The 23984-nt window shown below is 37.5% G+C and overlaps 2 protein-coding genes across 2 annotated transcripts; both read left to right on the forward strand.

Annotated features, from left to right (window-relative positions):
• Positions 1–1094: 1094 nt before the first annotated feature.
• nmt1a (N-myristoyltransferase 1a) lies at positions 1095–10911 on the forward strand. The gene is made up of 12 exons (XM_037792291.1): positions 1095–1253; positions 4296–4401; positions 5361–5505; positions 5629–5747; positions 6836–6927; positions 7081–7197; positions 7762–7932; positions 8037–8145; positions 8242–8412; positions 8499–8663; positions 8748–8885; positions 9251–10911. Exons 1-12 carry the CDS (start codon positions 1150–1152, stop codon positions 9269–9271), a joined length of 1458 nt encoding a protein of 485 aa, XP_037648219.1. The 5' UTR covers positions 1095–1149; the 3' UTR covers positions 9272–10911.
• A 2763-nt stretch (positions 10912–13674) lies between these two features.
• On the forward strand, positions 13675–22373 carry retsat (retinol saturase (all-trans-retinol 13,14-reductase)). Its single transcript, XM_037793039.1, has 12 exons — positions 13675–13809; positions 13853–14075; positions 15396–15578; positions 15781–16022; positions 17924–18125; positions 18213–18410; positions 18504–18623; positions 18908–19046; positions 19409–19518; positions 20164–20333; positions 20840–20999; positions 21776–22373. The coding sequence occupies exons 2-12, from the start codon at positions 13916–13918 to the stop codon at positions 21922–21924; spliced, it is 1833 nt and encodes a 610-aa protein (XP_037648967.1). The 5' UTR covers positions 13675–13809; positions 13853–13915; the 3' UTR covers positions 21925–22373.
• Positions 22374–23984: the final 1611 nt, after the last annotated feature.

The following is a 23984-nucleotide window of genomic DNA, read 5'->3' on the forward strand; positions in this document are numbered from 1 at the left end:
GTTTGCTAAAACAGCTGTGCCCAGCTGTTTTCAGAAAGTTAGAGCCTTTTTTAAAAAAAATGAAACCATATATTCGTAAGCAGTTTTGTCTTTAGCAGGAACCATATGGGGCTGGGTGCCACAGACAGGAAAGGACAGGTACTAACACAATTTGTTTGTCTTTTCATGGGTTCTGTTGACGAGGAAAATAAAGAATATTGCCAGCTTTACCCTTGAATGTGTACAACATATATAAAGCATTTGTAAAACAAGTATTAGCCTAACCATAAATACAGCCTTTAGTTCCAACTTACAACCACTTTATAAAGGATGCCTTATTTAAACGTAGTACCAAACTGCTTTTATAAGATAAGAGATAAGATATTCCTTTATAAGTCCTGCAGTGGGGAAATTTTGCAGTGTACCACAACAAAGGGGATAATGCAAAAAACAAGATGCATCAGCTAACACAGTAAAAAAAAGAGCTAAACAAAGTATAAAACAATATGAACCATTTAAATAGAAGGAAATATAAAAATAGGAGCAGTATATACAGTATTGATAGTAAGAAGTTACAAACTGTCCCTTTAAGCCTGCTTTATAATAAAAAAAACATGAAAATCTCACTTTTTTATAATATGGAACCTTTAAGTATGTTTTTTAATGCTGATACTTTTGTGCTTTTACTTCAGTAACATTTTAATTGCAGGTTACTTGTAATAGAGTATTTCTACACTGTGGTATTACTACTTTAACTTTTAAGTGAAATATGTGAGTACTTGAGTGTGTTTATTATAAGCTCTTATAATGTGTTTATTATAATTACTATGTGTTTATTATAAGATCTTATAATGTGTTTATTATAAGCTCTTATAATGTGTTTATTATAATTACTATGTGTTTATTATAAGATCCTATAATGTGTTTATTATAATTATTATGTGTTTATTGTAATTATTATGTGTTTATTATAATTATTATGTGTTTATTATAAGCTCTTATAATGTGTTTATTATAATTACTATGTGTTTATTATAAGTTCTTATAATAAACAGCCACACAGAGAAGACAGCAGTGGAGATCGATCAGCAGCTCTCAGCCAATAGGAGCAGAGGAGCTTTAAAGCCGTTGAGAGGCACGCGGTGGGTTCTCCTCACTTCCTGGTTGAAGATGGCGGATGAGAATGAGACAGCACCGATGCCGGAGAAAGAAGATGTAGAGGACCACGGACACTGCAGCGACTGTGAAAACGAAGAGCACCACTCCGACGATGGGTAAGAAGACAAGCTTATCGGCAAAGCGGTGTAAAAATAAGTCACGTCGCTGCGTTCATCAAAGCGAGAGCAAAAAGCCTTAAACGAGCTGGTGGAGATAGACAGCCATCGATGGGGGTTGTCCGGTTCCACTTGCCTTCACCCTATTGGCTAGAAACACCTGTCACTCACCCGTTCTGTCATGTGATTGGCTGAGAGCGCGTTCTGTCCCCTGAAGTGGGCGGGCTTTAGCGTCGCTTAGCAAGGCGTAGTATTAGCTAAACCAAACTACGCTTGAAAAACTACTCATTTAAAGAAAAAAACACCATTTACTGTCATTTGTGCAACTTACAGAAAAAGTCCAGTGTTTTTTATGAAGTTGACAGTGTGATGTATCATTCGGCTTTATATACTGTTGCTTGTAACTGATGCAATTCATGGCAACCCCAGTTTGACATTTAGCTAGTTAGCCTTAGCATGCTAACATAGCTGTCAAACCCCCTATTGTCTGCTAAGTGGATCTGGGTGCAGACAGGAGCCGAATTAAAAGTGAAACAAGGAGAAACCTGCATGTTTTTACGCATGCAACTTGATCATATCATCTGGCTTTGTTAGCTGGAGAGTCAACAAGGCTTTTAAATCCCTTCTTTTAATCACATAAATATAAAAGATCTCCTAAATCTAGACTGGCTTTCTTACTGAAAACAGGCTTTTGATGGAAATCCTACTTTGCTCTGGCTTCTTTGGCTTCTGTTAATGTTTACCAAGCGGTTGCACACATAAAAGGAGCTTGCAAATATTAAGGCGTGTCCTGCTCATGCGTTTTCTTGCTTATGGAGAGAGAGAGAAAGAAAGTGTTGCTCTAAAGGCAGAGAAATCAGTCTATAATTGCTTGTGACACATCATCACAAGTTACTGCTTTTTAGTGTGGCAATGAGCTGAATGCATTTTCCTTCTGGGATTGTTTTTTTTTATTGTTTTTATTTATTTAACCTTTATTTAACCAGGTAGTACTCATTGAGATTAAGAATCTCTTTTGCAAGAGAGACCTGGCCAAGACAACTGACAACTGTCATTTTTAACTTGTAATATTTGTTGACAATATGCAGATTATGGATTCAACAAGGTGTTTAACAGGTGTGCAACATGGTGGATTCTTAAATCAGCTGCATGGTTTAACGATTTAAAACCAATATTTCATAAGTGCACATCAAACAAGTATTGCTGGTTTCCTGTACATACAGTACCACTAATTCATTCAAACATATAATATGATTTGTAAACATAAACTTAAGGCTTTGTTTTTAAAATATATCATTATAGATAATAATAATAATAGCAGTAATAATGATTTTATCTATCTATCTATCTATCTATCTATCTATCTATCTATCTATATATATTATTTAACCTTTATTTAACCAGGTAGTACTCATTGAAATTAAGACTCTCTTTTGCAAGAGAGACCTGGCCAAGACAGCAGCGTTTAAACATACATTAAAGTTTCAGACGCCACAACATAAAACAAATGCAAAATAAATACATAGCATAAAATCATACAAAACACATCAAATCAAAATCAAGTGTTTGAAGCCAACGTTAAAGTGAAAATATTCAGAAACACAGACAGCTCCCGATTGACTCTGCTTCTAGGTCTTTCATTAATGTTTTAAATTCATCAAAAGTAATCAGATTTCCCAGTTTCAACTTAACTTGCTGTGTATTCCAGGAAAAGGGAGCGGAATAGCTAAAGGCCATCTTACCTAGTTCTGTGCTGACCTTGGGTACAGATAATAAGTACAGGTCAGAGGAGTGTAGGCTATAGCTGCCAGTGTTTTAATTGAAGGATTTTTGGGGGGCCTAAAGGAGGTGAAAGCATCCAGTATTTCACAAGAAAAAAAAAAGAGAAATAATAAGCATAATTTTGTGTAACTAACCTGACTCACTGCTGCTGTAAGGGGAAAGTGACTAACTGAAGTGAAGCAAATGTGAGCTTAGTAACTCATGCAACTCCCCTCCACCCAACACACACATACAGAGAAACAAAGACTGGTTCTGGGTGTTATCTGCTCTACTCTGTTGAAATGGAAGCCTGTCGAACAAACTATTGAATGTTTTGTTGTCCATTGTCCACATACATATGTACACACACGCGCAGATACCATACAGTCTTCTTCCAGAGGTCATGTGATTTACCATCTGTGCTGGTGTTACAAATACAGGCCAGTGCTCGCTTGGCCTCTCTCCTCTCTTGGACACTAATGAGATTATCCTCTGTAAGTATGCGGTCTCTTGTCAAGCCAGAAGATGCTGGGTGGGGGTGTTTGGCTCCTCAGGTTTGAAATGCAGGGGACTACCAGTGTATAGTGATTTTTATACGGTCCTGCATTTGAATCTCCTGTATCAGCACAAACAGCTGATACGGGTTGGAAATAAGATACATTGAGAATAACTTTCATAACAATAACTTTATTTAACTTTATTATCCAGGATTCATGTATGTAGAGCTGAAACGATTAGTTGATGCAGCCCAACATGTATGGTTGGGTCTCTGTTTTTACCTGGGTGGTTTAGAAACGCTGTATTTAACTTTTTTTCCAGAGAAATGTCTTCTTCTGGGATAATGTAATGTGTAAAGAATAATGTACAGCGACCCAGTCATTGTGAAATACTATATACCCCGACAGGGCGATGGACCCCGACGCGAAGGGGTTTATTTCACAGCAATGACCCGCTAGCTATACATTATCCTGCTTATTACACGGCTACTTATTTAAGAAATCAATAATTTAATTTGCAACGGTTCAACAAGCCCACGGTTCGGTTTTTCAGTCATTGAATGGTTTGTTTTTTTATGGTTCGGTTTTGCATCCCTGATGTATAGTATTTAACACAAACGTGTGTATAATGCAGCTGTAATCGTCCTATGGTGTTGTAAGCATTTTCCAGGCATAGAAAATACTGTATACTACAATACTACTAAAATACTATATTTTGACCAGCGCATGGCTTTCCTCGGGGATAGTAGACTAATTCGGATGCTTTCTTTTTCTGTCCTTTCAGTGACAGGGGTCTGGGTGACGACACCGGCGCCAAGAAGAAGAAAAAGAAGCAGAAAAAGAAGAAGAAATCTGGTGCCACAGAAGCTGCTCAGGACCCCCTTGCCAAGGCATGAATTCCTTAGTTTTATGCAGTTAAACGTTTAAATTTAGGCTACATCCACACTAATACGTTACGAATACGATCTCCGTCCAGATGAGTGTTTTCGGGCCATTTCAGAATTAATTTCCATCCATACTACAATGCCTGAAAATGCATATCACATGACTTAGCGCTGGACACGGGAATTAATGCAAAGCGCTCAAATAATAGCTTGCCTCTTGTGCATGTAAGCAGTAGTAGCATTATAAAATGCAGAATTTAACTGTACAACAGCTGCTAACAAAGACAACGAGGTCAGTAACGCTTGTAACTCGTTACCCATGTTGAAATTAGCCACTTGTGGTCGAGGCTGATGTCGTTTGTTTTCTTCCGGAAAAAGTTCACGTGATTGGGCGTGACGAATCAGGGAAGGACATCAGTCATGACCGATAAGACCCAATCAAGACGCGAACGTGGGTGTCTGCGTCATCGTTTTCAAAGATCTCCGTTTCTGTCCGTCCAGACTAAAACATAACCCTTGAGTTTTAAAACTAAAACGTGGTCAGCAGCGTTTTCGAACGTCTCTGTTTTAGGGACTCGAAAATGCCGGAGTAGTGTGGACGCTAGGCATAAACGTAGCAAAAGTTATGCGTTTTAAAACGAAAATGTATTTGTGTGGATGTAGCCTTAAAGGGTCAGATCACCTCAAATTTAAAAGGAAAACAAAGGTAGTATAGTTCAGGTTTGATTTACCAACATTTGGAGTTACAGTTCTACAAGGTGGTGATCAAGTATGGTTACACCACCTAGAAATCATGATACACTAGCTCACAGTCAGGTGATTAGACGCTGCATGCTTCCATTCCCATTATTAAACGTCTCATCTACCTTGGCCCTCACAACTTAGACCAAACGAAATAGAACAGAATGATTTACTTGGGTGGATTGGCCCTTTAACTCTGAGTTCTGTCTGTGCTTTCCAAACAGGTGAATTCGTTGCCAGCTGATAAGCTACAGGAGATCCAAAAGGCCATTGAACTGTTCTCTGTAGGCCAAGGCCCTGCCAAAACCATGGAGGAGGCAACTCGCAGGAGTTACCAGTTCTGGGACACACAGCCTGTGCCCAAGCTAGGTACATGACATTTTGTCAAAGCTGTCAGTTCTGCTCTAAGACCTTAAAACCCACGAGCAGGTGGATGTCATGTGTTGTGGGTTTTCTGTGCTTCATGTCAGAAACTGTTTTGTTTTCCTTCAGGAGAGACGGTGACATCACATGGCTCCATTGAACCTGACAAAGACAACATCCGTGAGGAGCCCTACAGCCTCCCGCAGGGCTTCAGCTGGGACACCCTCGACTTGGGGAACCCTGGTGTGGTAAGAGAGCCTATAAGCACAAACACTCATAGCAGGAATGCATATGAGAAATTCACCTTTTAGTAACAATTTCCTGGACTCTCAGTGCTTTATTTTGATAAAAAGCTAGACAGCTTTTATTTCAGTGCCAAGCTGTTGTCGTCATCTCTTCAGTCGTGTGATAGCTGATGAATGATTACAGTAATAAAGTGCATCTGTTTTGTCAGAGTGCAGCTGAACTCTGAGATCTACAAACTTGCTTTACAATGAAAACGATAGTCGCAAAAGTAAACAAAGGTGTAACTTAAGTACACAAAAACAAGCGTATCGCCTAATTTTCTCAGATGTCAGCAAGAGGTTAAGATACCAGAATTTGCAATTATACTTTTCATTTGCAATTTTGAATTTTAAGTGTGCATACACAGTATGTGTATGATCTATAATGCATATTGTCAGAAAACATAATTCCCCAGAATTGATGCAGAACAGGTTTGCAGAGTGTTGGCATGTATGTTTCATGAATTTGTAATAGACACATAAGCATATAGAAAATTATATACTGTATGTACTGAAATGTTGTTTATGGATTAAAATTAGTCTCAAAATGGTCAAAAATGTGTATTACTGTACATGATGCACAAATGAAAAATAAGATTTACAAATGTGTACAACTATTTGTGCTTTATTTGGGGTACTCACAAATGCAAGTTCCAATCAAATACTGCGTTTAAGTACTAGTGCAGAACTGGGACATCTGGGTTTTCGGTGAAATTGTGTGTAATGTCAAAGTGGGAAAGATGGTTTTCTGAATGGACAGAATAGCTCATCGCCTCTCTATTAGAACACATCAGTACATTTACCTGCTATATAGTATATACTCAACACAGTGGCCTTTAAATGTAACTATACGGTTTGTATAGTAATTCACATTTGTGACCATTTTGAGAACAATTTCACTCCATAGTTGTATGCCTTTGGTATCATTATAAATAATTTAACAATTCTAACTCAGTCTGTTTTCTAGTCATGTTTTTTGTTTTACATTATTACTCCTGTGTTTGTAAAGGTCCTGACTTAATGTCTAATTCTTTCATTTTCTGTAAAACCAGCTCAAGGAGCTTTACACCCTCCTCAACGAGAATTATGTTGAAGATGACGACAACATGTTCCGATTTGACTACTCCCCCGAGTTTCTGCTCTGGTATTTATTTTCACATTTGATATAGTCTTCCAATTAACACCTGGCAAGGATGTTAAAAACTTTCTTTTTATAAGGAACTTGGATAAACATTAAAATATAAATATAGGTGACGGTAATCTGTTGCGTTTAATGATTGACTTGTGTCTTTCTCAGGGCTCTGCGGCCCCCTGGCTGGTTGCCCCAATGGCATTGTGGGGTGAGGGTTAACTCCAACCAGAAGCTGGTTGGCTTCATCAGTGCCATTCCTGCTTCTATCTTTATCTACGACATGTAAGTGATAAAAATATAATGGATTGAATCAATTACATCACCTGCTACGTGAAATCTACTGTTCTGTTAAATTATTTCACTCACTTCCATATCAAAGGGATCACTTTATTAGGTCTCTAATCTAAATCCAAGGTCTTTTTTTATGATGCCTATTATCTTCCGTTTTTTTAAACTGTCATAGAGGTGTTATTTAAATCATATTCTCAGCATTGAGGTTAGTCGTTAGTGAAGGTGTTGTACTAGATTATATCCAGAAGCGTTTGTAATGTTCTGTCCCCCTCGTCTATGTAACACCTCTCAATATCATGTAGCCCGGAACAACACCACCTTTAACTATGACATTACACATTATAAACTTTAGTTGCGTCCGAAATTCCAAACTAACATGCTATTTAGTACACTAAAACAGTATGTGAGATATTTTAGTATGTCCGAAACCTTAGTATAAAACCAATAGTACGTGAATGCATACTATTTCCGGTGAAATATTACAGTATGCAAACACTCATTATTCTGGTTTGCTTTTGTTGCTCATGTAATTAATTATTTTTCTTTGATGTTTAGAGAAAAGAAAATGGTTGAGATCAATTTCCTCTGCGTCCACAAGAAGCTTCGCTCTAAACGAGTCGCTCCGGTTCTGATCAGAGAAATCACCAGACGGGTCAACCTGCAGGGGATCTTTCAGGCCGTTTACACTGCTGGAGTGGTACTGCCCAAACCTGTGGGCACATGCAGGTGGGTCTGAAGAAACAGCTCTCCACATACTGTATGTACACATCCTTTTCTCCTTCTTTTACTGCTTCACTGAGTACTAACAAATCCAATGTGTGTTTGCACAGGTACTGGCATCGCTCTTTGAACCCACGCAAACTAATCGAGGTGAAGTTCTCCCACCTGAGCAGGAACATGACGATGCAGCGCACCATGAAGTTGTACCGTCTGCCCGATGTTAGTGAAAACACACACGTATTTAACAAACACAAACAGACTACATTGCCCCGCCACACCTTTTATTCTTCTCCTCCCTTGGTTTCTCTCCTTCAGGCTCCTAAGACTTCAGGTCTGCGGCCGATGACCAAGAAAGATGTGCCACTTGTGCATCGCCTCCTTCGTGAGTACTTGAGCCAGTTCAACCTGGTGCCCGCCATGAGCCCGGAAGAGGTAGAACACTGGCTGCTGCCCCGAGAGAATATTATCGACACTTACCTGGTGGATGTAAGTAACAATATGCCAGAGACATCTTTAAATAATCATCCTTCTAGTGTGTTTTACACTGATAAAATATGTTGTTCTCTCGACAGAACGATGGCAAGGTAACGGATTTCCTGAGCTTCTACACACTGCCCTCCACCATTATGAACCACCCTGTGCACCGCAGTCTAAAAGCAGCGTACTCCTTCTACAACGTGCACACCACCACCCCCCTGCTCGACCTGATGTGTGACGCCCTCATCCTGGCCAAATCGGTGCGTGTCCTCTTCAGTCTGTATCTCTGAAATGTTAACTCTCAGGAAACTAAAAAGATTTGTTTTTCTTTGTCTTTATCACAGAAAGGGTTTGATGTCTTCAATGCACTGGATCTAATGGAAAACAAGACTTTCTTGGAGAAGCTTAAGTTCGGCATCGGTGATGGAAATCTACAGTATTATCTGTACAATTGGAAGTGTCCCAGCATGGGTTCAGAAAAGGTACATTTTCTGTCGGGATTTGAAAAGTCTGTAGATTCACTGAATTTAGTTTCCTCAAATAAACCACCGACTCAGCTGTCGCCATGTTGAGGGCCGTGCGGAGGCAATAGAACTGCTCCCAATCTCGCATTGAGCACCTTTAATTCTAGGCCCTATGCCCGTCCCCACTAGTTTTCCATTATACTTGCATCCTTTGGCCGGTTTGACCATGAAAGAAGTATTCAGGTACTTTCTATGTGGTGTTAAAAAGGTCTTAAAACATCTTACATTTAACTCTGGGGACCCTGCAGATACTTTGTGATTTAAAGTTTCCCAAAAATACGTTTGTAACTGCTTTCCTAACAGCTCCACTGTTTGTCTCTCAGGTCGGGTTGGTACTGCAGTGACATCCCTTTACGCCATAATCAAAGTGTCACCAACAGGCCAGGAGACTGCACCATCGCACTGACCACCTGACAGATGGACTGATGACTTCCTGCTTCAGGAAAGGAAAACCCACCGCCCATTTTTACTTTTTTTGACCTTTTGAACTTTGACCTGCACTACCGCTGCCAGGCAGGGAGGCGGGGAGAGCCTCGCTGCTCCTCTTCCTCCCTCAATCACATGGACCTTAAGCCATTGTTACCATCCCAAACAACTGTATTTCATCTGAGAGCTGTCTTGATTGTACCAAACACGCATACACACACAAGAACAGTTTGCACAGATTACTGTATATCAAACACTCACTGTTGGCATACCTACAAAAAACAATACATGTAAATAATATCAAACATTACTGCGGATTATGCCCTAACACATACAGACTAGAACTGACTGTTTTGTTTGATTCCTAAATGTTGGAAGTGCTTTTTGCAATTAAAATAAATCTGTCATCTTTAAGTTTTAGAGATAAAAAAAAAAAATCAAAATGATCAAAAAATATTTTAAAGAGGAAAAGGTTCAAAAAGGTGAGGTAATAAATACCAAAAGTGGACACCAGATAAGGGCTTCTGTTAAGATTTCTCTTGTCATGCTGTGTCTTTTTTTAATTTTTCTCATCAAAACCTCTGTCATTATGGAGATGCTTATGCCTTCTGGAGGTTTTCTCATCCGTATTAACTTTCATGACCCTCCTCCCTAGCTTACTGCACTAACAGAAGAAGCCCTGAAACACAGACTGATAACAGTGGACCAGCTCAGTTGGAGGGGAGGGAAATAAATCAGAGTTGCTTTGGCTGAGGTTGGACTGCCACACAGAGGTTGAAGGCATTCTGATGGCGTTTACACAACACATTTATCAGCAGGGATCAGATTTGTAATGACACCTCTTTATTTAACTGTGCTCCAGTTTCAATGTCCACACATACCGGCTCTCAGGCTTTTGACATGCGAAAAGTCTGCAAGAGGTCGAAATCGAAAGTGCTCGAGTCATTAGGCAGACTTTGTTTGAGGGAATCACACAGTAAGTCTTAATAATAGTCATAAAGATTAATATAATAAAATGCACCCACAAGAAAAACTGAAAGATCTGGCAACAAGTTTGAATGCACTAACTGTGTTTTAGTTCTTAGCTGTATATGGGGAATGATCATGGTTTGTTTTTGTGTCATTTGATGACATAACATCACTAATATTATGCTTTAATGAGCTTTATTTTGAAAGTGAAACAAAAACAATATGAAGTACGAGCACTGCAGACAACATTTGGAGCTCTACACTGGTCATGCAGGCGACGTCAGTTTAAAGTCGGTGAGGAGTCAGAGTGGATGTTGGAACTGGGCCTGTGAAGAGTAGTCTGGACTTCCAGGACATTGTGCAGAGTGGATGGTGATGATGATGATGATGATGATGATGACGATGACTGGGGAACTGCCCCCACTTAAAGTGTTTCTTATGTAAAATGTTGGTTCTATTTGCAAACAGATGTACAAGAATAATAGGTCTCATGGTGTTATGATGCAGGAAAAGAATGTGAAGATGCAGGTGATTTCTTTTTTTTTTTTTGAGCAAAAAAAAAAGAAATAAAATCTAGAAGTTGCTGTGAGGTTTTTGACAAGTTCATGTTTACACAGAATATCCAGACTATTAAATAAAACCAACTTCCACTTGCCAGCTTTTTGTGGAGATTAAAACCAGATCTCATGGGTTTTCCTCAGTGGGTGGTGTTACTACTGAGGAAAGCTATGGAAGAAGCTAGAAAGTGGACGTTAAGTTTTAAGACTTTCTTTTTTGTCAAACATGAAATAATTTTTCATGCACCTTGTGCTCTTGGTTCCACTGACAACTGTCATTTTTAACTTGTAATATTTGTTGACAATATAGATTACGGATTCAACAAGGTGTTTAACAGATGTGCAACGTGGGGAATTGTTAAATCAGCTGCATGGTTTAATGATTTAAAACCAATATTTAATAAGTGCACATCAAACAAGTATTTTTAATTATTATTAATTCATTCATATTAATTCATTCAAACATATACGATTTGTAAAGATAAACTTAAGGCTTTGTTTTTAAAATATATCATTATAGATAATAATAGCAGTAATAATGATTTTATATATATAAATATATATATATATACATATATAAATATACATATATATTTATATAAATAAATATATATGTATATACATATGCAGTATATATCATATGTTTTCCTAATATTACGACTTTTTTCTCATAAAATTCCGACTTTATTCTCGTATTTTTTAGTTGAAACATCTGACGTGTCTGAAAGGACGGCTCTGATTGGCCAGCAGCACCTGTCAGTTATGTAAGCGGTGCTCCATGGGTGTAACGCCACAGACAGACGATACGACTTTATTCTCGTAATATTGCGACTTTATTCTCGTAATATTACAACTTTTTTTCCCGTAAAGTTATGACTTTATTTTAATAAAATTACGCCTTTTTCTCTCCTAAATTTATGACTTTATTCTCGTTATATTACGACTTTTTTTCTCGTAAAATTACGACTTTATTCTCGTAATACTACAAGTTTATTATCGTAATATTAAAAAAAAATTCCTGTAAAGTTATGACTTTATTCTCTTAAAATAACGCCTTTTTTTCTCCTAAATTTGTGACTTTATTCTCGTTATATTACGACTTTTTTCTCGTAAAGTTATGACTTTATTCTCGAAATATTATGACTTTATTCTCGAAATATTATGACTTTATTCTCGTAATATTATAACTTTTTTTCCCGTAAAGTTATGACTTTATTTTAATAAAATTACGCCTTTTTCTCTCCTAAATTTATGACTTTATTCTCGTTATATTACGACTTTTTTTCTCGTAAAATTTCTACTTTATTCTCGTAATACTACAAGTTTATTATCGTAATATTAAAAAAAAATTCCTGTAAAGTTATGACTTTATTCTCTTAAAATAACGCCTTTTTTTCTCCTAAATTTATGACTTTATTCTCATTATATTACGACTTTTTTCTCGTAAAGTTATGACTTTATTCTCGTAATATAACGACTTTTTTTCTCCTAAATTTGTGACTTTATTCTCGTTATATTACGACTTTTTTCTCGTAAAGTTATGACTTTATTCTCGTAATATTGCGACTTTATTCTCGAAATATTATGACTTTATTCTCGTAATATTATAACTTTTTTTCCCCGTAAAGTTATGACTTTATTCTCGTAATATTACGACTTTTTTCTCGTAAAGTTATGACTTTATTCTCGTAATATAACGACTTTTTTTCTCCTAAATTTGTGACTTTATTCTCGTTATATTACGACTTTTTTCTCGTAAAGTTATGACTTTATTCTCGTAATATTGCGACTTTATTCTCGAAATATCATGACTTTATTCTCGTAATATTATGACTTTTTTTCCCGTAAAATTACGACTTTATTCTCGTAATACTACAAGTTTATTATCGTAATATTAAAAAAAAAATTCCTGTAAAGTTATGACTTTATTCTCTTAAAATAACGCCTTTTTTTCTCCTAAATTTGTGACTTTATTCTCGTTATATTACAACTTTTTTTCTCGTAAAGTTATGACTTTATTCTCGTAATATTGCGACTTTATTCTCGAAATATTATAACTTTTTTTCCCCGTAAATTTATGACTTTTTTCTCGTAATATTACGTCTTTTTTTTCTTGTAATATTATGACTTTATTCTCGTAATATAACGACTTTTTTTCTCCTAAATTTGTGACTTTATTCTTGTTATATTACGACTTTTTTCTCGTAAAGTTATGACTTTATTCTCGTAATATTGCGACTTTATTCTCGAAATATCATGACTTTATTCTCGTAATATTATGACTTTTTTTCCCGTAAAATTACGACTTTATTCTCGTAATACTACAAGTTTATTATCGTAATATTAAAAAAAAATTCCTGTAAAGTTATGACTTTATTCTCTTAAAATAACGCCTTTTTTTCTCCTAAATTTGTGACTTTATTCTCGTTATATTACAACTTTTTTTCTCGTAAAGTTATGACTTTATTCTCGTAATATTGCGACTTTATTCTCGAAATATTATAACTTTTTTTCCCCGTAAATTTATGACTTTATTCTCGTAATATTACGACTTTTTTCTCCTAAATTTGTGACTTTATTCTCGTTATATTACGACTTTTTTCTCGTAAAGTTATGACTTTATTCTCGTAATATTGCGACTTTATTCTCGTAATATTACGACTTTTTTCTCCTAAATTTATGACTTTTTTCTCGTAATATTACGTCTTTTTTTTCTTGTAATATTATGACTTTATTCTCGAGATCTCAGATTTTCCAGTGAGTCCATAACTTTTAGTTTACAAAGGTCGCTATGACAACAATACACATAGAACTGTCCACCACTCTATCTTATCCCAGCCTGAGCTTCTACTCCTAACTCTATTTCTATGAGGGTCACTGTCAGATTGAACTTGACGTTGATTGGTTGAAACATCTGACGTGTCTGAAAGGTCGGCTCTGATTGGCCGGCAGCACCTGTCCGTTATGTAAGCAGTGCAGGGTGCAGCGCCACAGAGACGACGCACTGAACTGGGGAAGCGTAGAGAAACCAGCACGATGTGGTTCAGTGTCGCATTAATTTGTGTCGCTTTGGGCATATTTATATATAAATATGTCTTCGGCAGCTCCGGGCCAAATCCCTTTGAGAGGGACACTCGTGAACCGCTGAAGAAGATGGTTCACAACAGGAAAGAGAAGAATAAAGTGCTGAAGCAGGGTGAGTAACAATACCAAGGTCGCTATATACTGTATGTTATTAAAGGTTTCAGGTTGGTAGGAGAGTCTGTTACAGCAGTGAAAGTTAAGTGCAATGCATGGGAATAATGATATGTTGAGTTATCTCAACCTAAAGTGAACTTCCCCAAAGGAAACTGCTATGTTACTTTAAATTGTAAAGCTTTAAAGTACAATGGCTGCTGTGTTTTCATAATCAACGCTGCTGCAATGCAAACTGTGGAAGAGCAATGTCTTGCAACATGCTTACTGTAGGCCATGGACATCATGTACACTTGACTTGACAAACTAAGTTGTCTTTCAGTATTTGAGACATTGAAATTCAGTGTTTACTTGATGCAAATTGTTTGTTTCGCTTTCCATTAAAAAGTATCATTAATGCATTACTACTTCCCTCAGAGGTTTCACTTCAAAATAAACTTTTTGCAAGCAAACGTCTCCTCTGTCTGAGTTGAACACGTGCAATGTAATTGTGCAATAACACGTTGGTCACTTTTGCAATGTAAATACTGTAAATCTACATGTCTACGGATATGTGCCACAACATGCTAATCACTCTGTGCAATAATGATATAATTATCTGACGACACTTTGTGCAATAATCTGGCAAAACTGTCATCTCATCAATATACATATTGTATTTTTATATTTTATATTGTATTATCTTTTATATTTATATTGCATCTCTTTTTTTATTGTATTATCTTTTCATTAGCACTTTCTTTTCTGTAAGCCTATATTGTTGTAAATTGAATATAATTGAGATTTTGGACTATTGGACAATTCTAATGTGCATCTTTCACTATTTTCTGACATTTTATTGATTTAAATAAACTGATTGAGTCAAAAACATATAGTAAAAATAATTGTAAGTGGCTCCCCAAACCCATTGTACGCACTTCTTCATCCAAATATATCTTTAAAACTAAATTAAATCAAATCTCTTATGTTGTTAAAGGTTTTAGGTTGGTAGTGAAAGTTAAGTGAAATTCATGGGAATAATGATATGGTGAGTTATCTCAACCTAAAGTGAATTTCTCCAAAGTTACTTTAAATTGTAATAGTTTTAAAGTACAATGGCTCCTCTGTTTTCATAGTCAACGCTGGAAGGCAAACTGTAGAAGAAGAATGTAACTGTAGGCGACTTCAACTTGTCTTGCAACATGCTTAGTGGGGACCAGGGACATTGTGGTTTTAACTGTTTCATTACAACAGTTAACGTTCGTTCTCCTCCTGGAATCCTCAGATGTATTGTTATTGTGCCAGGCTGTTGTTTGAATGTTTTTGTTGCCCTTTCTTTTAGGTTTCCTGGCCAGTAAAGTTCCTGACGACCTGGACGCCATCATCATCGGCAGTGGGATCGGTGGCCTTGGGCTCGCGGTGCTGCTGGCTAAAGTTGGGAAGAAAGTCCTGGTTCTGGAGCAGCATGATCGGGCTGGAGGATGCTGCCACACGTTCACTGAGAAGGGCTTTGAGTTTGATGTTGGTGAGAAGGATGGCTCTTGTTTCTTTTCCTGACTAGGTCACATTGAAAGTTTCATTTAATTTGGGCGCATAAAAGTGCAACTTTGTCTCAGTTCTGATGAGGGGATGATTTTCTGTTTTGAATATTTCAAGACAGAAACATACAAGACATGGCCACATAACACCCTGCTTTGTCCACATGTTTCCTGCCTTCCTCCCTTTAGGAATCCACTACATCGGTGACCTGCAGGACCACAAGCCGTTCTTCTGCATGCTGGACCAAATGACTAACGGACAACTGCAGTGGGAGCCTCTGGACAATCCGTTCGACCAAGTAGTGATAGGACCTCCTGAAAACCGCCGCCGCTATCCCATCTACAGCGGCAGGACGCGCTTCCCCAACGAGCTGAAGAAGTGCTTCCCTGGAGAGGAGAAGGCCATCGATGAGTACTTGAGGCTGGTCAAGGTAAGATCTTTTTACATTACTAAATACTGACTATCTGCAGATTCAATACAAAAACTTGTTTTGGCGTTCAATGTTTGGAGTTAAATTTATTTCCAGTGATAATCTAGCTACTTATTTTCTCTCTCTACATATTTAAATGGTCAGAATGCCTTTCCCCAGTGAACTATGTGTTTGTAAACTGTACTGTAACACAAAGAGGCATAATTATCCAGATTTCTGTTGGTGTTGTCACTCCAGGGCTCAAGGGTTGGTAAATCAAAGGTTAGAGTAACCAGCATGTCTCCTGTTAGCTGCAATATTGCATAATTGTAACCAGACTGAGTTGCAACATCGTTTGACACACAGATAAAGGAATATCACTTTCTTTATCTTTGTGGAGTCTATTCAGGGCATCTATTCATTTTTATGCCTCCATGGCCGGCACAAACGTCCACTTGGACTCAGAATCTAACTTCGAGGATGAACCGATTCGAGTTTGGTGTCAAAGGTCAAAGTCAACACCATAGTGAACAGTGAACACCATATCTCAGGAACACCTGGAGGGAATTGTATTACATCTAGCACAAACGTCCAACCTGGACTCAAAAGATGAACTGATTAGATTTTGGTGGTCAAAGATCACTGTGACCTCATAAAACACGTTTTTGGCCATAACTCAAGAGTTCATATGTTAATTATGAATATTTTCCACACATGTCTAACAGGATAACATGATGAAGTGGGGATATTTTGGACAGCCGTTGATGTAAATTGGCACTAATTCTATTTTCAACTTATTGTTTATTATTATACCAAACAGAAAAGGAGAAATTCATTTAAAGTTGAGATGCTTTATGATACATTAACATTCACTTTTCTGTTTCACGGGCCTAAGACATTATTTCTAATAAATGTGCCATTTTCTGTCAAATGTTTCAATCTAAAATATTCTTCTATACTCCCTTTTATATGTTTGTTCTTTTTCCTCACACAGCCAATGTTACCAAAATAATATTTAATAAGTAAGAATAGTTAATCTACTGTACTTGATTTGATTTTGATTAGCAATTTAAAAGCACAACAACTCAAAAGAGTATTATGACACAAAAATCCCAGACATTAGCACTTAAAAAGCATCACTAAAAACACTTTCCAAAGTTCCCAAAGAGATCCTACTAGTCCCCCTTGCAACTCCACGCCCATGCTTCAAACTCCCTCCCTTAAAAGTGAACCATCAACATTCCCCACATTCCGCCTTAACGTTTGTTTTAAAAATTGTTTAATATGCGTGGGCAGGTTGTTGCATAAGGAGATCCCAGTCACAAGTGTTCTAATCAAATCTTACACATTTCTACTTTAGGGAATATACACTAATTGGGGTCATTACAGAAACAAAATAACTTTGATTGCACTCACGTTCAAGTGTCCGTCAGTCTATTATAGCCATCAAGTCATCGTCAAGTCAAGTCAAGTCAGTCCTGTCTTAGGTTTAATCATGCATGTAGGAAATGCTTATCTGACCAAAATGAGAGTGACTTAGAAATATGTGTGGGTTTTTGTATGCTATGAATGGACGGTACACGTACCTACATTTATGCACGTAGGTATGTGTGCTCTCTGTACACTGTGTTGGGTGTGCCACAGGAGAGGCCGCTTTGTTTGTTGTAATGCTGTACTGCTGCTCATAAAGTGGGCATGTCTGTAAAGGGGAGACTCGTGGGTACCCATAGAACCCATTTTCATTCACATATCTTGAGGTCAGAGGTCAAGGGACCCCTTTGGAAATGGCCATGCCAGTTTTTCCTCACCAAAATTGAGCGTACGTCTGGAGCGTTATTTAATCCGCCCTAATTTATATGTTTTTGATATGTCAAATTGATCAAATCAAAATCGTCTCTGTGTCTTGTGTGTTCTGTCTTCAGAAAGTCGGCCGGGGCATTTGGCTCCTCGCTCTGCTGAAGACCTGCCCCGTCCCCGTGGCCAAGTTCCTCATCTGGACCGGTCTGGCCAACCGTCTGTCCTTCTTCTTCAAAATGGCGCCCCGCAGCCTGACAGAAGTAGTTAATGAGCTGACGGAGAACAAGGACCTCAGGGCTGTTTTCACCTACATCTTTGGCACCTACGGTAGGCCGAGCCACATTCCTGTTGGTCTAATCAATTTATTTCCTCAGTATTCTGCTCATCATTTCTGTTTCCTTCTCTGATCTGCAGGTAACATGCCTAAAGACTCCAGTTTTTCTATGCACAGCTTGCTGGTCACTCACTACCTGAACGGTGCCTGGTACCCGAAAGGTGGAGCCACTGAAATCGCCTACCACATGATCCCCATCATTGAGAAGGCAGGTGGTGCTGTTCTAGTCCGAGCCCCGGTCAACCGCATCCTCTTCAACGATGCCAAGGAAGCTTATGGTGGGTGTGATCTCCTCAGTGTTTCTATACACAACCGTATCATTCAGCTCCCTCTGAAAGGAGATTCACTGTGTTTGTGTTTTCTGGTTTCAGGTGTGAGCGTCATGAAAGGCCAAGAGGAAGTACATATCCGTGCCCCTATGGTCATCTCTAACGCTGGCATCTTCAACACATACCAGAAGCTGCTGCCCAAAGAGCTCCAGGCCATGCCAGGTAGGGAAGAAGTGCTGCGACTAATCAGTATAGTCAGTTTTGATTAACATTTATTTATTTTTAATTAATGAGCTAACCCCTTAGTCTAGAACAAGGGTCTCCAACAAGTAGCTCACGAGCGACTAGAGATTGTTAAGCATTTTTCCTTCACAGATGGGTTAAGAAATCGATACTTGTTTCTTTGTTTTCATTAACTCACGCTTATAGATTAAGTTTTCATGGGACTTTTATCTGTGTGCTGTTGTTAAAGCTGTACTGTGTGATGTGACACTCATATCATACAGCTATCCAGAAGCAGCTGAGTATGATGAAGAACGGTGAAGGTGGCCTGAGCATTTTTCTGGGTCTGACTGGAACCAAGGAGGAGCTGGGCCTGAAAGCAGACAACTCCTGGATCTTTACAGAGAACAATTTTGATGAACTGTACGTTGTCTTTCATCTTCTATCTTCTATCTGTTGCTTGTGACAATTCACATTTGAATTACACAGACCTGGCTCCTAAACAGCTTTTATTCAACCTGTAAATCTCAAAATGCCTGCGTTCTTCAGTTCTAAACATTATATGGACTTAAATTCACTCTAATATAACCCAATGTGTCAGAATAAAACATGAAGATGTGGACATTATATTCACTGTAAAAACACACTAAACAACAGCAGTTGTGAGGAGCTTTCGGTCCAGTATTTTAATAGAAGATATCTTCATTTACTCAGAACATGATGTATCTGCTTCACCTATTTTGTGTCTGTGTTAATTCACCAGAATTATTTGTTTCCTTTTACAGGGTGGAGACATATTTGCGTGGAAAGAGGGAAGAGTCTGCTAAAAGTGTACCTCTGCTGTTTGTGGCGTCTCCATCGGCTAAAGATCCGACCTGGGAGGAAAGATCACCAGGTACACAAACTGAGATGTGATGTCAGTTTTTACGTTTACATGCACACTAATATTCCACTATTATTATTACGAATATGACAATATTATGAATTTAATATGGGTTATTAAAACAGCATATTCTGTTTGGATATTCTGAATCAGGCCTTATGCCAAATGGAGCATTTTCCTATTAAGACATGTGGGATATGCAGATATTATTCAGGTTTTTGGAGCATTCTTTGTATGCAGCGTATATGGAATATGCGTCTTTGGGGTTTTTACAGCAGTTTGAATATCAACAGATTTTTTGGATATGCTCAAATATTGTAACGCTGACTTTTTCAAGAAGGTGGTTGAAGGAATGAAAGAGGGAGGCTGTTTTCACACGGTCAAACAAGTCCACCGCTAGTTATGTTAATCAGAGTATGCACAGCTGCATGTAAACAGGAATATTAGTGGAATATTTATGTTCATTAGTCATGTAAACAGCTTAGTAGGAATATTGTCGTTTTTGGAATAAGGGCAATAACCAGAATATTTTGTGCATGTAAACGTTGGTTAATACACGAGTCAGAACAACTGTCAGGAAAGACAACCCTGCTGACTCCAGAACAATGTGCTTCCCTCTTTTTTTGTTTGTCTATCTTAAATATTCTCTTTCATTAGGGAAGTCCACCTTGAGTCTGGTCAGTTTTGCCAAATACGAGTGGTTTGAGGAGTGGAAGGACGACAAAGTGACAAACAGAGCGCCTGACTACAAAGACCTGAAGCAGATATTCATTGACTCCATTCTGGAGGTGGTTATGGATGTGTTCCCCAAGATAACCAGAGACAAGGTAACGTTTCTGAATCTGTCTGCCGGTTTAGGCACATCAGGTTCAGCACACCACTTTATCAATACTCATTTCCATTTACACATAAGAGTCACAGAACCACATTCCTTTGCATTCACAAATATGAAACGGATAATATAAAAGATACAGGATTGCATTGTGAAAACAGAATCAAAAATAAGTAAACAGAAGGGAAAGAAAAAAATCTTCAAAATAAAGGAAATAATGAATTAATTAATAAAGTCAAGTAAAATTATCAAAGATGAAATACATATATGTAGACTAAAATGAAGGAAACAAATTAAATCTTATTCTTGGAATGGGATTTGGTTTGGATGGTTTTATGTTGCTTATAACTTATTATTGTTGCTGATCTTAGCCAGGAAAAAAAGACGCTTATCGCTGAATAAAGGTGGGCGGTGATACAGAAGTCTGAAACCAGGCTAGCTTTCCTGGCTTAATACAAATATTTATATTCATATATGCCTGTTCTTTTTTTTTTTGTGTAGATTGAGTTCATTGATGCTGGCACCCCCATCACAAACACACACTACATCGGAGCCCCCAAGGGTGAAATCTACGGAGCGGATCATGGCATCGCCCGATTCAGCCCTGAAGTCAACGCTACAGTGAGACCTCAGTCTCCACTGAAGAACCTCTATCTGACAGGTCTGTGCAGCATGATATCTTCCAGTGGTCGCTTTTAAAGGTGTTTTGTAATGGGGTTGTATGAGGTACTTATCCATAGTCAGTGTATTATCTACAGTAGATGACGGTCGGCACGACCCCAGCTTGGAGAAGCAGACAGGAGTTACCGCACAGGAGCAAAGTAATGTACTTCTGTGGACGGGGCCGGCAGTAAATCGTATTTTAGACACCTAAAAGAAAGGCTCACCTAAAAAAATCAATATAAGTTTAAGTGTACACTCTATTTAGAATATTTTCACCGCTTTACCTTCACGGGGAACTGAACTGAGGAACTGAAGCCGTTATCTATGTTCTCACCAAAGCCACCAGACTCCATCGGAAAAAAAAACAGTAATTTTACCTCACACAACACAGGGGTTGCTGGTCTACCGCTGCCACGATCGGTTAGTTTGTTTGTGTTATTTTGTGACTTTGGTTAGTTCGGATTCACCAAAGATAGCGTACACTTAAACTGATATTGATTTTTTTTTAGGTGAGCCTTTCTTTTAGGTGGTAAAATATGTTTTGCTGCCAGCCCTGTCCACAGCAGTACATGGTACAGTACACTTTGCTTCCGTGCGGTAACTCCTGTCTGCTTCTCCAAACTGGGGTCATGCCGACCGTCATGTACTGTAGGTAATACACTGATTATGGATAAGTACCTCATACAACTCCACTTCAAAACACCCAAACTATCCCTTTATTTCCTGACAGGAATTCATCTAAATTCACTACATTTCGTGTATTTTCTGTTGCAGGTCAGGATGTGTTTTTGTGCGGCTTTGCCGGCGCTCTCGCTGGAGGGCTCTCCTGTGGCTCGGCCATTCTCAACCGCAACCTCCACCTGGATGCCATCATCTTGGCAAAGAAAACTAAATTTGTGAATGCCAAATTGAAAGGGGAGTAACTGCCTGACAACATTCAGCTGTCATATACTGTAATTAATCAGCACTTACATCTCACTCACAAAAAATACTTTTGTAAGGAGACTAAAAACGCCTTAGCACAGAGAGATTTCATTTAAAAATGAGTTGTTAGAATAAAGTGGAAAAGTGAGTTTTCCACACTAACTCTTACCACTTAGCTGTGACTATACTCTATGCATACCTACATTAATTAATGTTGGAATACCTCATTTTTGTTTCAACAGTCTACTTGCACTTATAAAAGCTAAAATGACTTCAACTGTTGACGCTAAAGCCTTTTTAAAACCAAATGTTGAAATTCATATGCAGCTTGTTGTGAACTGTTTTATTCTAAGATGCCTTTGTAGTTACCACCTCACTCTGTGACCGAAGTTTGCAGTTTGTAACATGCTTTACTCCCTTTTTAATATTAAAAGGTACAAACACTGAATTGGTTGTGGTTTGGTCTTTGGTGTTCCACGTATACATTTTGCACAATATTTGGTCAACAGGTTAATTTCTAACTGCAATCACTTGATATTTTATTTTATTATCTACTTTTTATCGCACCACCTGAGCTGCTTCTCATTTCACGATTTTTTTTGCGCCTCCTCTTCTCCTCGTCTCCTCGTCTCCTCGATCCTCCGGCTTGTGACCCGGAAAACCATCTCAGCGCTCCGTCTTTAAGGACATCCCAAAAAAGTCAGATTTTCATATCTTTTATACTATAAAGCAGGTTTGTGTGCTCTATAAATACTGTTAAAGTATGGAAACGCTCAATATACGGAGAAATACGCACAACTCGTTTTTAGAAAATGTGCGTTTGAAACAAGCCGTCAGAATTTCTGTCTATTTGTGATGTCACAAATATACAATATTTGGATCATTACACGGTTTTAAACATAAACATTCTAAATGTGTCCCAGTTTATTTCCTGTTACAGTGTATGTGAATAACATCAGCTGACAGGAAGTAAACATGGACCCAAACTGTTGCTTAGCAACGCAATTCCGTTGCAATTCCGTTGAAATGCACTAAAACGGAGCGTTTCAAACAGAGGATAAATACAGGTATATTCAGGCAGACAGTGTGAGGAAAATAAAAAAAAAATTTCAACATTACAGCATGTTAACATGTTCTAGTAGAAACTACAAAACACAAGTATGAACCTGAAAATGAGTATAATATGGGACCTTTAATATAAATATTGGTACATATTTCTTCTCATTTGTTATTATTTATTATTATTTATATTTCTCTACATATATTTTGTTATATATTGTAGCATTATGTAAATCATTTACATGTTACATACTGCTTTTTCTATTTTCTTACATTTCTTTAAGTCTATGGGATCAATAAAATATTTATGATTCTGATAAAAAAAAATCCTATCTCAATATAATTAAACATTCACTTTGTTGCTAATTACTAAGATATTAATATAAATAAGATATTTCATATTGTTTAAAACGGCGTAAAGTGTCTAAATATTGTATATTCGTGACATCACAAATGGACAGAAATCCTGACAGCTTGTTTCAAATGCAGAGTTTCTGAATACGGGCTGTGTGTATTTCCCTGTGGATTGAGCGTTTCGATACTTTCACAGTATTTATATAGGACTTAAGCCTGCTTTATAATAAAAAAACAAAATGAAAATCTCACTTTTTTATAATATGTCCCCTTTAATACAAATATTGGTACATATTTCTTCTCATTTCTTATTTTTATTATTATTTATATTTCTCTACATATATTGTAGCATTATGTACATAATTTACATGTTACCTTTATTTTCTATTTTCTTACAATTCTTTATGTTTATATAAGAGCAACTGTAACTGAATCAATAAAATATTTATTATTCTGATAAAAAAAAATATCCTGTCTCAATATAAATAAACACTCACTTTGTTGCTAATTACTAAGATATTAACAAAAACTTTTGTAAACAGACTTTTTGTGGCCCATTAACTTCAAAGCTGTTGTTGATAATCCAGGTAATAGTGTGGAAACCACCCTCTTCCCAAAACACCACTTTCATGTCTTGCATGTTTAT

Source organism: Sebastes umbrosus, chromosome 14 (assembly GCF_015220745.1).
Source record: "Sebastes umbrosus isolate fSebUmb1 chromosome 14, fSebUmb1.pri, whole genome shotgun sequence".
NCBI lineage: Eukaryota > Metazoa > Chordata > Actinopteri > Perciformes > Sebastidae > Sebastes > Sebastes umbrosus.